General features: G+C 35.7%; 2 protein-coding genes across 2 annotated transcripts; both read left to right on the top strand.

The window, feature by feature from the left end:
- The first annotated feature begins 3,425 nt into the window (after positions 1–3,425).
- Positions 3,426–5,617, top strand: LOC116130846 (BTB/POZ domain-containing protein At1g21780-like). The gene is made up of 4 exons (XM_031416535.1): positions 3,426–3,691; positions 3,790–3,935; positions 4,339–4,454; positions 4,648–5,617. The coding sequence occupies exons 1-4, from the start codon at positions 3,579–3,581 to the stop codon at positions 5,251–5,253; spliced, it is 981 nt and encodes a 326-aa protein (XP_031272395.1). The 5' UTR covers positions 3,426–3,578; the 3' UTR covers positions 5,254–5,617.
- Positions 5,618–7,574: 1,957 nt separating this feature from the next.
- On the top strand, positions 7,575–15,779 carry LOC116130780 (protein transport protein Sec24-like At4g32640). Its single transcript, XM_031416474.1, has 14 exons — positions 7,575–8,492; positions 8,620–8,856; positions 9,084–9,158; positions 9,392–9,490; positions 9,630–9,741; positions 10,431–10,558; positions 11,269–11,388; positions 12,406–12,486; positions 12,842–12,919; positions 13,069–13,161; positions 13,797–13,851; positions 14,273–14,349; positions 14,453–14,458; positions 15,552–15,779. Exons 1-14 carry the CDS (start codon positions 7,629–7,631, stop codon positions 15,777–15,779), a joined length of 2,253 nt encoding a protein of 750 aa, XP_031272334.1. The 5' UTR covers positions 7,575–7,628.
- The last annotated feature ends 993 nt before the right edge of the window (positions 15,780–16,772 follow it).

The raw sequence follows: 16,772 nt of genomic DNA, 5'->3' as shown, positions 1-16,772 counted from the left end.
TGTTAGATCTGATATTGTGAGCCTATGACTTGGCAATTTGGCAGGTACTGATACGCTCTTATTTATTTTATTTTTATTTTTGTTTGCTTCCCAGTATTCGGGGGAGGCCTCCTGTAATTTCAAATTGTTAAGATCGATATTCGATACCATACATTATTAATTTACAACTGACAAAATACAAGCAAAAAACAATTAATATTTAAAAACATGTAAATGAATATATGGAAACCAAATTTATCATTCCAAATAATATGTTCTTTTATGTCATTTTTGGCATTTGCTCTTTTTAACCATATTAGTAAAACTTTTCTATAGTTATAATGGTAAGACTATCTAATTTTATTACTATGAGAAGATTAGTAAAACTCTTCTGATTTTATGTCTAATTTTATGGTAAAACTATCTAATTTTAGGAACTATATCTATATTAAATTATAATATTCTCATAGTAATAAAATTAGATAGTCTTACCATTATAACTATAGAAAAGTTTTACTAATATCGTTAAAAAGAGCAAATGCCAAAAATGACATAAAATTAGATAGTCTTACTAATCTTTTGAAATAGATAGATGATCATGTCTTGGAACCAACAAAGATAAGTATCATTGATAGAATTTTAAATGCAATTGATGTATAGTCAATTAATGTGAAACCACAGACAATTGCCAATGGCTTGAAGCACTACAAAATTAGAATCTCCGATGTTGATGAATTGCAAGTTACAAATGAAATGGATGAGAAAAATAGAAGAGTCATTGTAGAATTGAGTTATCAAATTCGACAATTTCACTGCACTAATCAAATGGATATTAATGTCCTCCTCAATCATTCAAATAAGCAACACATCGTGTATGCTTTGACTGAATAAGAAATCATCATTGTAATTAGAGAAGAAGAAAAAGAAAATAATTCTGAGAATGATAGTACGGAAATACAAAAAAGTTTCGTGCCATGAAATTCTAAACATGTTTGAAAAGCTAAAACTATTTTGATTTTAACAAGAAAGTGTCTATGCTAGCGAGTTATTATGTACTCGTAAATTAAAAGCATAAATCATTATCCTAAACAACTTTAGATAAATATTTTATTTCATTTTAAACCTTAATGTAACATAAAATATATATTTTTTTGTAATATACAGATCATTATTACTATGTGGAGACAACTTTCCTTAAGATAAGAATTAGAAAAATTATAATTTATTATAATGTAGAGTTTATTTTTGTTTATAACTATACCAAATTGAGTGATACGTTTACAAGTCCTAAAATATTTGTAAACATGATTAAACAAGGAATTACAAGTCCTAAAACACTTGCTAATTCGGTTGAATTGAAGAATTTCACTCCAAGTCCTAAAACACTTCGATTGTGGAAAACAGTGGAGGAAATTCGGCCCAAGCAAGTTCCAAGGAGGGAGAGAGTTCAAACATTTCGGAACAAGTCATTCCAAGCCCAAGCTCAACAAGGGAAGCTCAAGCCCACCAAGAAAGAAACCCAAGTGTTGAAGTGGTCCAATTTAGCCTAAGTTTCATTTCAAAGGGGAAGATCCACGTGAACCCTTATTGGGTCCATTTGCATAATTCTCAAGGCCCAAACTCTTATACCCTTATTAGTAGATTTAATTAAGATCATTGATCAAGTTTTGATCTAATGAAGTAAACTTATTTCAACTAGTGAGGTGGTTAAAGACATAGATCATAGAATTAGGAAATTATGTTTCTTTGCATTAAATAGACATGACCTTACTTTTTGAATGAATGGCTTGTAATATTAGTTAAGTTTAATTCCATTTTGTTGTATTTGTCAATTACTTGTTTATCATTGCATTTGTCTATATAAGGACAACTATTTCATTGTAACAATTAGTTTATGAAAATATAAGAAATTAGTTTATCTATTTGAGAGAACTTGTGTGTTATTGAGTGTACATTTTTTATCCAAGTATTGGCAAAGGGATTTGATTCAAGCTGCTGGAGTAATCTTTTAGGCTTGAAGTGCTTCTACTTGTCTTGGTTTGAATTTGCAAGTAAGTGTGCTTTAGTTCATGTTTTTAATTTGACCTAATTTCTACTTGATTTTTGGAGTGTATTGTGTTGTTGAATTGGTTGGAAATTGATCATTATCTCAAACAACTTTAGATAAATATTTTATTTCATCTTAAACATTTAATGTAACATAAAATATATTTTTTTTTTTGGTAATATACAGATAATTATTACCATATGGAGACAACTTTTCTTAAGACGGGAATTAGAAAAATTATAATTTATTACAATGGGAAGTTTAATTTTGTTTATAACTATCCCAAATTGAGACTAGAATTTTTTATGACTATGTAAAGTTTATTCTTATATAGGGTATCACTATAGAGAGGTTTTACTTTATCAATACCATATAAATGAATACATCACTTGGCAAATAATAATATCACTTAACCTAAAGTTAATATTCTGTTGCTACTCAAAGCCGATTCTGACGGTGAAAATTATTTCTAGCACCACAATTTGAACTTCCAGTCTCCTCTATACAAAAGCCTTCTCACTCCAACACCTAATTTCTCGGCGATTATCGGCCATAGCAAAGCTAGGGTCTTGTTCTTAGCTGATTTCAACTGATTTTGATGACGAATATTCAATCGGTTACCACCATTAAATCCATTAACTTCTACTCTACAAAAACCCTCTTACCGTAGCTTCTAATAACCTGTCATACGTCGGTTGAGAAAGTGAAGTGTATTTTGGGTATTAACTGAATATAAACATTGGGTGAAAAAGTGGTAATTTTGAAACTTTTTGGGTGAAAAATGTTATGAAGGCAAACCTTGGGTGGGAAAAAGTCGTTTAGTCTTATGTAAATATAATAACAAGGTGGGCAAATCACTTGCTTTGGTGGGTACCCGTTGAGCCCATTTGCCAATTTCCGCCGAAGCAAACACTTGATTTAAATTCAAATAATATAAATAAAAATGAAACTGTGCTTTTATTTAACAAGTGGCCGATTGGTGTGAAATTAGATTATTTACAAAATGTCGGTTGTGCTTTTGCGGCAAAAATATAGTAATACCTGAATCTGAAAGGTACCAAAATTATTAGTAAAATACAGGGTAAGTGCGAATCTACTTCATCATCCATGAATATTCATTTCTAATTACCATTATTGACTTTACACGTCCTTCCACCGCAATCACAACTATTTATATAATATCCTATTTTCCTACTTCATTTTCTAATTTTTCACTCTTTTTAATTCAAGTCATATGTAATTTTGTCCTTCAAACTCGTAAACTTACTACAAAATCATAAAATTTAAATAAAAAATAATATAACCTGTTGATAACTCCGTCGTAGTGTAATCTTTTAAAAATATTATTGTTTAATAAAAGACGTGAGAAAAAGGAAACACATTTGGTAGACTTGGCTTTGGCAGACAGGTCCCGTAAAAGCGCTTTTACTTCAATAGTGCGTCAAACAACTTCAACGCCAAATTCTCTTCCTTCTTTTCCCTCACCTCCCAGTTCCCACACTCGAGAACTTGCAGAGATAGAAGAAGAGCAACTCAGAAAAAATACAAACAAATGGGGGATTCTCGAGTGGAGACAATCTCGAGATTAGCACAATGGAGAATCGAAAACTTTGGACCTTGCTCTTACAAAAAATCCGACGCTTTCAAGGTCGGTATCTGGAACTGGTAAGTTGTTCACCACAGTAACATTATATATACAAGATTTTGGCTTTTTGTTTTGATATCTGGGTTTGTTTGTATAATTGAATTTTGGGATTGATTAGGCACTTGTCTGTGGAGAAAAATCGGTATCTGTATATACGTTTATTTCCGGAGCCATCCCGTTTGTCAAAAGAACAACCTCCTATTGCTAGCTTCGTTCTTCGAGTTTCTATTGCTGGCGCTAACCGCAAACCTTACATCTCTCCAGGTTTGTTTATTTATAGATTGGTATATTGTTACTGTACGTGGATGTGTGGAGGAGTTTTTGGGAGTCATAATCGTTTGATTACCTTTTTTTTTTTTCCCCCAAGTGGATGGTTAAAAGATATTGGAGAGGATAATAGGGATAATTTTCTTATCTGATCTTGTGATAAGATCACATACCCTTCAAGTTTTGTCAATGTTTAAATTGTTTGGCTTAAATTGTTTCCATATTTTTTATTTGGATGAGGTTGTGGACGTGTGTGGTTGGTTTATGTGATTCATCAGCGCTGTAGAACAAATTCAAATTTGAAAAAAGTTTTAACATGATATATGGCTTATGGCAAGTTAATTTGATATTTGCAGATTTAGCTGTTGATAGTAGATGCTATTTTGGTTTTATGTTGCAGTTCATGAGAGATTGCTTCGGACTTGTGAAGACTTTGTCTGGCCTGTTGATACTATGTTCCAGGGGCGCTTCATCATCGATGTTGATTTTCTAGACCTGAAAGTCTGTCCTCTGAATGTGAGTTCCTCTAAAATCAGTTTAGCGGTGGTGATGACGGTGTATATAAATGCATATTAGTAATTATTTTTCTGGTATTAAATGGATCATGAATCTATAAGTAATGCCTTTCACACTATTATATGTTACTACGTCATGCGTTTGAACACGGATAAGACTTCTGTTAATTAATTGTTTTCATGTCGAAACTTAGGGTGGGTTGCCCAGTTCTATATGGCCCTGTGATGGATTGATGCAACGTGTCTCATCCCAAAGCACTCTTCGATGCCTCTCCCGCATGCTTGATGAAGGCATCCATGCTGATGTTGCCATCCACGCTGCTGATGGCACTCTAAAAGCTCACAAGGCAGTTCTGGCAGCGAGTTCTCCTGTTTTCCAGAGCATGTTCCATCATAATCTCAAGGAAAAAGAATCCTCCATAATTAACATAGAAGACATGTCGGTAGAATCTTGCATGGCCCTTCTCAGTTACGTGTATGGAACCATAAAACAAGAGGATTTCTGGAAGCACAGGCTGTCACTGCTGGGGGCTGCGAACAAATACGACATTGCTGACTTAAAGGATGCTTGTGAGGATAGTCTCATGGAAGACATCAACTCAGCGAATGTCCTCGAGAGGCTGCAGGAAGCCTGGCTATACCAGTTGAACAAGTTGAAGAAAGGATGCTTGATGTATTTGTTTGACTTTGGCAAGATATACGATGTTAGGGACGAAATCAATAATTTTTTCAGGCAAGCAGACCGTGAACTGATGCTGGAGATGTTCCAAGAAGTGCTTACAGTTTGGAAACCGGTATAATTTGCCTTGTACGTTCTCTGTTTGGGATTTGGTTTCAGCCTGAGAGTTTGTATAGAATAGTGAAATCTTCTTAACTAGATATGTAATGAGTTTTTAGCTATTAACTGTGAGATTTTGAGTGTTGTAAATGATGTAAAACTTTGTTCTGGACTTGACAATTGTGTGTCATGGAATATGGATGAATGTTCTCGTCTTTTGTTTAGTCCTTCTGCAAGGAGCGCTGGAGCGCAGACTTAAGGCTGAAGAACAGAATTCCTTCACATGTTTTAGTTTGGGGTTGCCAATTTCTCAAATGGGCTGCCTAAGTATTTCTTTAAGGGTGTGTCTACTCTGGAAAGATAACTCCGATAATCAATCTTTAATTTTGGACATTCCTTTGTTTGGTTGTTGATTAATAAAAGATTTTGGTAATCTTTCAATACCAATAGTGATTACTGTGGGTTATATAGGGGGTAATAAGATTACCATCTTAGGGGGCAGTATATAAAGATTATCAGCGTAATCTTAATTTTATACCCATTTTGCCATAAATAAAATACCATTTCAGACACAATTGTCTTCCAATGTTTACCAAATAACAATCAGTCCAGACCCCTTACATTTTAGAATTTAGCTAAAACACTTAAATCACAAAAAGTTTAGAAGTTAACAAAATGCCCATAGCCACCAAAGACCACTGTCAGTTGCCAGCCACCATCGTCGGCCACTGGCAATAGTCGTCAAATTGACTCACAACTGGCGAGATCTGGTCGGCCGTGCGTCGATAAGACTGTTTTCGGCTAGATCGAAGACTGAAAACAGCCAGATCGTTATGGATTTGGTCGAAAACGGCTATAATAGATAAGTCATTTGTGGCCGTTTCCAACCAGATCCATGATGATCTGGTTGTTTTCAGCCTTCGATCTGGCCGAAAACAACCAGATTAACATGGATTTGGCTGGAAACAGCTAGATCGCCATGGATTTGGTCGTTTTCGGCCAGATCCACAGTGATCTAACTGTTTTCGGCCTTCGATCTAGTTGAAAACAGCCAAAACGATAGACAGCTAGCCTGATCTCATTGGTCTTGCACCATTTTGGTGACTGACACCGATGGCTGACAATGGTGGTCGATGGTGGTCTTAGGTGGCTGGGGGTATTTTGTTAAAATTTAAATTTTGTTGTTGGGGATGTTTTAGCTAAATTCTCAAATATAGGAGGTTAAAAGAATTTATTTAAATAATAATAATAATATTATAATGGTATTAAAAAGGAAGGATAATTTAGTAAAAGCCTTTGTCGATAATATTTTATTCTTCCTAACCAAATATCTTAATTATTTATATCCACTAATCTAACCAAACATATTAATATAACATTTCCTCGTAATCTTTTAAGATAATCTATCTCGTAATCCTACATTTTTAATAATAAAACATTCCCTGAACTAAACGCATCCTAAGAGATAATCATTTTTATCCTCCTTATTTAATTAATTTCATTTTTAGATGATAATTTATATAAACGTAAATTTAATTTTATTAATTTTATATTTTCTTTAAAAAACTCATATAAGGAAATTTAATCTTAGTCACCGTGACAAAAACAATCCTTTTTGTCTTTGAAAAGGAAATACTGTTTGTAAAATTATTTTATAAAATATATGTCAATGTGTTTTCGTAAATAGCTATTAAATACTTTCTAAATAAAGCAAATTAAAATAATGTTTAATTTTTTTTTTTAATTTATACCTAAAATGATTTCATACTTTTAGAACATTTTTTAATCTATTTTAAAATATAATAGATTCAAATTGTTTAAATAATATATTATTAAAAAAAATCCACACACGCACAAACGTATTTAAACTCCTTCCACATACTAACGCTCTCTCTCAACGTTAAAAACTACCCTCCCTCTCTCCCAGTTCTGCTCGCATCGATCTCTCGCTTCTCTGATTTTAAAAACCCTAATTTATCCAATCTCTCCCGCTCTAAAATCCTAATAATCTTAATTTTAGGTTTCCTTTTCACGGTAATTTGTCCTTTAATTGACTGATTTAAACTTTTCTCTGATCAAGGCACAACTCTTTTGTTTTAAAATCAAATTTGATGGATCACGTCTTTATTCTTATCATTATTTTGATTTGGTCATGTTCTTTAAATAATTAGAATCTGCATTGCGTACTATATGTTATTACGGTCATAAAGATTATCAGAATTGTCAAATTTTTTTTTTTTTTGAAATGATTTAAGTTGTTTGCTTGCTTTTCTCTTGTTTGTAGATTTGAATCCTGCGGGCTTGGAAATATTGTAGTGTGTTACGAGAATATATCCGAGAAGCATTGGGATACTACGTTTTCGATTTAGTTTCTTGTTGTTAGATTGATTAAAAACTATGGCATCTCCCGTGCCTCCCGGGGCACCTCGACCTGGATACACTTCACAGCGATTTCCACCTCCACCACCTAATTACAGACCTGATTTTCAAAACAATCCAAATACATTAGCCGATAATTTGAATAGTGTGAACCTAAATCAGCCTTCTTCGACGGCCAATTCTGGTCCAAGGCCTCCCCCATTTGGCCAGCCACCTCCTTTTTCCCAACAAACACCTTCTCCTGGGTTACCTGGTGTTTCCCAGCCAATGTCCCGGCCAGGCCCACCACCAGTGGCGCTTTCGAGACCTGGAGCATCTCCTTCGGGATCCTTGCCATCCACACTGCCTCAAAATATGCCTCCAGTAAGACCTACTGGTTCACTTGGTGGTCAAGCATTGCCTTCTGGTTCTAGACCAGTGCCTCCGAGGTCCTTCCCCTCTTCCTCCGGCATTCCAGTTGTCCCTCCTTCTGGTTTGCCATTGTGTAGTGGTTTCCAGTCTTTGGGGTTTTCGGATGGTGGAATGACTGCACCTATGCCGCCTCCAGGTGCTCAACCAAGTTTTGTGGCTTTTTCCCCTTTAAGAGGCTTCCAGGCTAGGCCCCCTTGGCCTGCACCACTAGGTCCAGCGAGTAATGGACCACCAGCATCGGGTGGACCCAAGTTTCCTCCAGCCAGCAATGCTCCACAACGACCTGTTGTACCTCTAACAATATTGGAATCGTCTCAGACCCCTGAGCCACCTAGCATGCGCTCTGTTTTAGGAACTCCAGCAGGTGCTCCCATGCAGTCACAATCACCGTTTTCAGCTGCTCCTCAAGGCATACCACCACCTCCAAGTTCACTCTACGAACCTCAGACATGGCCAATGCAACCTCAGCAGGTAATTATATAAAATTCAGAATAGCATTATTCTTTTATTAGTTGAGTTTTGGTTTGAGAATGTCAGCATTTGTAATTTTCTCACTTTAATTGATAATATGGATGTGGGATCCTTTGAATTGTTTTAGGTAGCTCTGCCTCCTGCAGTTCCTGGTGCTGCACAACCACCAGGAATGGTTGGAATACCTCCACCAGGACCACCACAAGAAAGTCAATTGACTACTGTATCGCCTACTGTGGGCCAAGCCGGAATTTTCTGGGGAGGGCAATCAAAGGTTGATCCTACTCAAATTCCAAGGCCCGATTCAAGTTCTCCAGTTATCATGTATGAAACCCGTCAGGGAAATCAGGCTAACCCTCCCCCGGTATATTATCTACTGATTCTTAAAAAAGGGAAAAAAGTTACTTGATTTAATCTGCTATTTGGATATATGTTCTGAAATTTTATCTTTGACTTAGCTCTTCCTTTCTTTTTTCTTTTTTCTTTTCACCTGGTTTCTTTGCTGCTGTAACTTAATTAATTTGCTTTTGTGTGAGATCCATAGTGCATTTTTTCCATTGGACGCTCTGATTCCTTATTATTTGTTTAAAGCCTGCTACAAGTGACTTCATTGCCATGGACACTGGGAATTGCAGTCCGCGTTACATGAGGTGCACGATGAATCAGGTGTTGATCAAATACTTAATATACACGGGTGATTGTTGTTTTGTGTGCTGTAATTTTTTTTAAATGATCTCATATATTGAATGTAATAAAAGAGCTATGATAGGTTCCACGTACAGCTGATCTTTAATAATATTGTAAAATTCCCTTTAATATGGGTGACTGTTATTTTGTGTGCAGTAATTAATTTCATTGAGTTCATTAATAATATTGTCATGTTCCCTTTAATATGATAGGTCCCATGTACAGCTGACCTTTTGGCAACATCAGGGATGCCGCTGGCTTTGTTGGTCCAACCATTGGCCCTTCCCCATCCATCTGAAGAGCCTGTACAGGTAATGCATGAATGCTGCCTGATTATCACTTTTGTTCAGATTAAAATCTCGGTGATTACTGCATTTGTTTGTTAATGAAATAACAATTACCTCTACCAATGCATTTCTTCTCTTTAATACAACTTTTCTTGCTTCATAGATTGTGGACTTTGGAGAAAGTGGTCCAATTCGATGCTCTCGTTGCAAGGGCTATATAAATCCTTTCATGAAGTTCATTGATCAGGGGAGGCACTTCATCTGTAACTTATGTGGTTAGTATAAATATTACTGTATTTCTATGTTGAAGTATTAAGCAATTTGCTACAAATTATTTGTTATTGGTATATGAAATCTGTGTTGCATTTGGATTTCATTTTTCTCTTCACCAATGCTTCCAATCCTGTTTTGGGAATGTCAACCCTGCTTTGTTCCTTAGTTACTGCTAATTTTCTCTTGGAAGTCATTTAATTGCCACCTGTGACTTAAGTGTTAATGAGATGGGTGCAATAACTTAGTTATTTGCTATCAAGTGTCATATATCATGATGTTGTATACTTGTCCTACATTAGTGTTGCAATTCCTGATATCCAGATAGTAACTACTCTCAAGGATTTATTTGTAATTCCTTAAAGTCAATAGTATTTAGTGTTTGTTGAATTTATAACATGTAGCTAAAATGTTTTTCCTCAGCGAAACTTGGGTTGGGGCATTTGACTTGCCATCCATGACGTAAGTGTTAATGATGTGGGTGCAATAGCTTAGTTGTTTACTATGGGTTTTTTGTAGAGGATAGTGTTGTATGCTTATCATACATTCCTGTTGCAATAACTAATGTCCAGGAGACAATTTCATGCAAGGATTTATTTATTACTCCTGAAGTCAATTTTATTGGCATTTCTGGAATTTCAAACATGTAGCTAATATCAGTTGAAGTGGTGTGCTCATGAAATTTACTTTGCAGGGTTCATTGATGAGACTCCCCGTGACTACCATTGCAATCTAGGTCCAGATGGTCGGCGTAGGGATGCTGATGAGAGACCTGAACTGTGTAAAGGAACTGTTGAATTTGTCGCTTCAAAGGAATACATGGTAAGTTAACAGGTTTCAGGTTTTAATTGTGACCTTTTTGATTGGTCATATGATTTTTCTCCTCTTATCATTTCGGACAGCACCCTTTTTGTTGGGTCCTTGCTGTCTCCAATGTCTTTCAGGACACCTACGGAAAACACTTTCTTATGTTACTTTTTGGACTTTTATGTATTTGTCCTTTTTTTTTTTTAATATGTATTCAATCAATTTGTTCTATAACCTTATCTTCCTTTTTCTTCCCCTTTTTTGTACCAGAACTTATATTTTTATTTGCTTTATTTTTTTAGTGTGTTTATATATGGTCTGTTTGTTGTATGTACGTGAGTATACATATATCTTTGAAGATAAATATTATATGTGTAAGAGAATATAAAGAACAAAATGAATTTAGATCTAAAACTGTTTGGATTTCGTCAATGGAGCACATATTGATCTTCTGTTGGTGATAGGGTCTTCAACCTGAAAACTTTTTCTTATGTGATTTGTTTTACTTATGAGAAATATAGATTATGGTCTAGATTTGCTTGCAGGATTTTGTTAGTAAAATTGCATCCTTTGGCTGATCTTTGCCTCCTCCTGTGCAAAGTGATTACTTGACATTTCTATTATTGTGAAAGGATTGAGACCTCTTATCAAAGTCTTTTAACCTTTTATTTTTTTATTTAGTTAATCACAGTAGTGATTCATTTCATTAAATGCCTCCTCTCCAGGTGCGTGATCCAATGCCAGTTGTGTATTTTTTTCTCATTGATGTATCCATGATTGCCATACGGACTGGTGCAACTGCTGCAGCTTGCAGCGCAATTAATCAAGTTATTTCTGATCTTACTGTGAGTTTCATTCCCATTACTATGATATTTTTTTTCCTGTATAGTAAGTATATTTCTGGTGCACTTTCTTTTCCTCTGCTCAATTTAATTGGTGTTCACAACTTGTGGCCATATTTCTGTTTAGATATTTCTTCCTGCACAAGCAATTGTGATGATTAATGGTTATTTTTATATGTGCAAGTTCTTTAACTGAATGTTTGTAAGGAAACCTTTTAAAAGAAGGCCTAGGGTTAACTCTTCCTCACTATTGCTAGCTACAAAAGTATGAAGAGGTTATTGTATATTTTTTAACTATGCAGACCTAATGGATAAAACAGTTTTAGGCCCAGTTTCTGTTCTACAACTAAAGTTTAATATAACTTTGCCTAAGTGGAAAATACTTTATCTGAATATGAAGTCGTGGATAATTGGCAACTTCTTGAGTTCCATTCCTTTTATTAGAACTAGAAAAGTTGACTTGTCTGCAGTCTTATCCTGAGCTTTCCTTCTTAGCTAGAATCTAAGGTATTTTTAGGACCAGAAATAAGGCTGCAATATGTTTGTCCAAAATACACTGCACATATTGTAACCAGATTTCTTGTCTACTAGAAATTATAAGGTCTGACTTTGGACCCATGTAAAAAGTAATGTACCTCTTTGATTTAATAATTGTTACTATTGTCTCATATCCCAAAGTTACTGGATATGTCTCCAAATTCGATTTATGCTGATCCTGAATTTCACTCTTATATTCAACCTGTGTTTAAACTATTGCATAACCATTGAGAAATGCTTGAGAAATAATGTAGGTAAGATAGATATTCCAGTAGAATCTTTTCTGCATAGCTGCAAATTCACTTTCTTTCTTTTCTATTTATTTCTTCATTGGATGCCTGTTACAGTCTGTTGAATTGCTGGTTGTTACATAAGTATCTTCTTTATCTTCTTTCTTGGTTCATTCTGTTGAAAATCTCTTGAATTCAACACATGGAATACTTTGGCATTGTGGTGACTGGTATCTATGATCAATTCTTTCAGGAAGGTCCTCGGACATTGGTGGGAGTAGCTACATTTGACTCCACAATTCATTTTTACAATTTAAAACGTGCATTACAGCAGGTGAACTGTTAGTTGGGCACTTTGCCTTTTTCTAGAGTTATTGGGTCATTCTCTTTTTTATTTTACAGAAAGGATACTGGATAGTTTTTTGATGAGATTAATATATGACTTTTTGTGGAGGGGGATAAGAATCCCATTCCATTACACTGAACTGCCATTTTTTTTTTTTCCTATTCTTTTAAGCACAATTCCCTTGTAGGGGAGAGGGGAAAACGGGTCTGTCAAGAAGCTCTCTTTTATTTAATATCTCTGCCCAAAAGCTGGGATTTTTTATGGTTGCAAGGACTTGTAATCTTGCTGCAGAATCACTTGAAAAATGTTTCCAACTATTTTAATTTTCCATTTGTTGTTGCAGCCATTAATGCTTATTGTTCCTGATGTAGAAGATGTTTATACCCCTCTCCAAACAGATGTTATTGTTCAGCTTTCTGAGGTAAGCTCTAGACTTTAGTCCTTTAGGGTCTATTACTAGATTAGATATATCGTCATTCGAATTTAAACAATGATGGATGGGCTTCTGTTCTTATCTTTTGAAATTCTGAATGTCTCCTAGTAACTTTGATTATTCTTTTGATAATGTAGTGTCGTCAACATTTAGAGCTGCTGTTGGAGAACATCCCAACGATGTTTGAGAACAATAAAAGTGTGGAATCAGCCTTTGGTGCAGCAATCAAGGTATGCCATTTTTGTCCAGTTATAATCCATATTCCTGGTACTTCTTGTGTGCTTGGCATATTGCAGAAGTGAATCTATTAACAGTTCCATGGCAATGGGGGTGCGATATGCTTATGAACTATATCACAGTGTGCAGCTCCATTGAATGTGATGGCACAGGCAACATGGAGGTGCACACACTTAGACACTCACCTTATGGTCCACCAATCTATTCCAAACAATGAAGTCTCGTGTGAACCAATTTTAGTTCATTTTACAAAAGTTCCTTGCAATTCCATTACTATATAGGAGCACCTCTGCTTAAAATAATATGCTTAACAGATGTATTCAGCAAAGGAGATTATCAAGGGTTTTTATGTGAGAAAACTAGTAGCTAAGAGGTAGGAAATAGTCGGACAATATGATCAAGGATTGTGAATGTGTTGGAAAGGTGGGTAGGTTTGGAAGTTTAATTAGGCAGGGCTAGACTTAAATTCTAGATTGATGTCATTTAGGTTCTTACTGGTACTTGGATGTTTGATGCTGAAAGATTTTTAGGTTTCCAAAGCTAGGAAGAGTGTTTGGCTTTTATGGTAGTTATTTATTTATTCATCATATGGATATGTTAATACCTTCTAACTTTGTTCCAAGTTCAGGCTGGCTTTTTGGCACTGAAGGGTACTGGAGGGAAGCTTCTTGTATTTCAGTCAGGCAAGCTCATAAACCTATATATATTTGTTTGACTCTAACTTGATCTTGTTGTCTAGTGCAATCAGTTGTGAATCACCCCTTCTTTATTTTGATTGGTTTTGCTCACATATATGACAAACAGAAAAGGGAAGAACAACACTTTGTCTCCAGTTTAATATATTTTGTGGAGTAGCTGCTGGTTTGTCATCAAAATTGAACTGCATCTGGCTCTTATTTTTTTATTTTTTTATTTTTGTTCAAGTTGGAACAATATGTTTATAGAGGAACCTTCATATATATTTATCACAAATGCTCATGCAAGTTTCTCATGTCTTCCACTTATCATCATTGGAAGTCTGGGAATTATCAACTAGATGATATTATTATAAAGCATACTAGTACGTTCCTGTGTGTTCTGATCATTGTAGCATTTTGCGTTCAGTCTTGCCATCAGCTGGTGTTGGAACTCTTTCTTCAAGGGAATCCGAAGCAAGAACTAATGTCTCAGTGGGGGAAAAGGTATACACATGTTCATACTTATTTCCTCTTGATGCCTGTTTCTCCTGGAGTTGTAGTACTGTGTTGACTTGCATTTTCTTTAGAAGTTGGTTGTTTTGTTCAGATAAAGGTGGGTGATTGTTCCTGTTAATGTGCAGTTGGGGAATCAGACATTTTCATTTGTTAGTGCTACTATGTATATTTTCATTTCATTGTTTCTAACCTTTTGCTAATATCCCTAAATCTACCGTTTCATTCACATATATACCCTAGGACTAAAGAATAAGACAAATGTGCTCATTTTGTTAGGACAATTACTGCATTAGAAATTTGACTTAATGCACCCTACTGGATTGTTGTTTTTCCAATACGCTTCGATATGCCTGATGGGGCTGTTTTTTCCTTTTGAATATGCTGGGTGGTTCACCCTTCCTAAAAACTCATACCTACAAAAAGGTTTTAATTTTCAGCTGCTGACTGAAGTTAATTTTCTGCATGGCCACTCGCTCACGTTTAGTGTCTATTGTGTTAGGTTAACTTTTGGCCTCATATTCTGTGTCTGTGTTGAATGAATTCCATGCTTATGATTATATTATTGTGCCACACTTCTTTCTAGACTGCTTTTCTTTTGCATTATTTGCATCTTAGTTTGTCATGGCAGGTTTAGCTTTTGCTTTCAATCCTAGGGTTTATATTAAGTTGTGCTTTGCAAATAGTCACAGTATGGTTACTATGTTCTAATGTATTTAAATCTTAAAAATAAAAAAGGGTTCCTGTTTCTTATTGTTGGAAACTATGTATATATAGTCAAGGGTATATATGTAATTGTAGTGTGTGTATATATATTTGTTAGGTTGTACTGTTGAGAGAATTAAGTCAAATAAAAATTGAAAACAAAACATGGTATCAGAGCGGGACGCATGAACCCTTAAACCCATTTCTTCGTTTCTGTTTTCCGGCAGTTGGCGATCTTCGGCGACGTCTGAACGTTTTTGTCCATGGTTTCTCTCTCTTCGGCAATGTCTACCCTTAGTATCTCTCTTTCCGGCAACGTCTGAACCTGTTCGAGGAACCCCGACTTCCTCTGTTATCTCTAGCAACATCTGGCCTTTGTTTCTCTCTTTTCGGCAACTTATGTTCTCGGTTTCTCCCTTTCCGGCAAATGCTGGTTCTGTTCCAGCAATCTCTCCTCTGGTTTCTCTCTTCTCTGTTGTTTGGTGTAGGCTGCAATCTCTCCTCTGGTTTCTCTCTTCTCTGTTGTTGTTTGGTGCGGTAAGCGTGGAGTTGTTGTGAATCCTTTTGTGTTTGCTTGGAGTTGTTGTGAATCCTTTTGGCTAGCCTCTTTCTGGTTGTTTGAGATTGGGAAGCTTTTGTGTTTGCTTGGGTTGTTCGGTGTTGAGGTTGTTGTGAATCTGTGGAGTTGGGAGTTATTTGACATTGTCAATTGCTAGACAATATGGCAGAGGACGGTAAGAAGATGGTGACTGAAATCGTCACTTCCTCCACCAAAATCACTGATCGGAAGTTATTGGAAAAAAAGAATTATATTCAATGGAAGCGGATTATCCGACGATATGTGTACATCATTGACATGGGAGACTATTTAATCGAGGATCCACTTGAGGAAACAGAAAGTGATAATAAAACTAAAAAAAAATGGCTCATGGAAGATGATAAGCTCTTCAATCAGATTCAGAACACTCTCGATTCGTCTGTGGATCATGTGATTGGTAATTGTGATACCGTCAAGGAGTTATGAGAGTATTTAGAGTTCTTGTATGTTGGTAAACAAGACCTGTCTCATGCCCATGAATTGTTATTGAAGATCTATCGAGCAAATATGCAAGAGAAGATGTTGCTTGAATATTATACAGAGATAAAACAAGCCTTTGAAGAAAAAAGGGCTATGTTTCTTGTCCCTACTGATGTGAAAAACAAGTGGTAGTGCAATGTTTTTTGGCTGGGTTGAGATTGGAATATGAGATAGTTCGTACACAACTTCTTATTAGTGAGACACTTCCCTTTCTTACGGATGTCTTTGCTCAACTTCTCGGAGTTAGTAAGGGGGAAGATCAAGGAGTTTCTAAGGACAAAGAAACCCTTAAGGATCCTAATGTAGATCATGCGGCCCTAGCTAGCATGAAGCCTAGTGATGGCAAAAGTAACAAAGGGACAAGTCATGATACTGGGAACAATTGTGGTAATGGCCCTCGTACTTGCTTTTACTGTGGTGCTGAGGGTCATGTAAAAAAGACTTGTTGGAAGCTCCATAGCAAGCCCTTGAATATGCAAGGCATTCAGAGTTTGCTCATGTTGCAACTCAAGATGGTCTCTTATCCACCCTATCACAGGTTACTATCTCTGCAGCAGAATATGCTCGCCTCACTCAGAATTGTTGCTCCCAGTCATCCATCCCATCGACTACCACTACATTAACCCAGTTA

This window comes from Pistacia vera, unplaced genomic scaffold (genome assembly GCF_008641045.1).
Source record: "Pistacia vera cultivar Batoury unplaced genomic scaffold, PisVer_v2 Contig225, whole genome shotgun sequence".
In the NCBI taxonomy this organism is placed as follows: Eukaryota; Viridiplantae; Streptophyta; class Magnoliopsida; order Sapindales; family Anacardiaceae; genus Pistacia; species Pistacia vera.
Note: the sequence above shows the minus strand (reverse complement) of the source record. Positions and strands in the feature narration are given on the sequence as shown.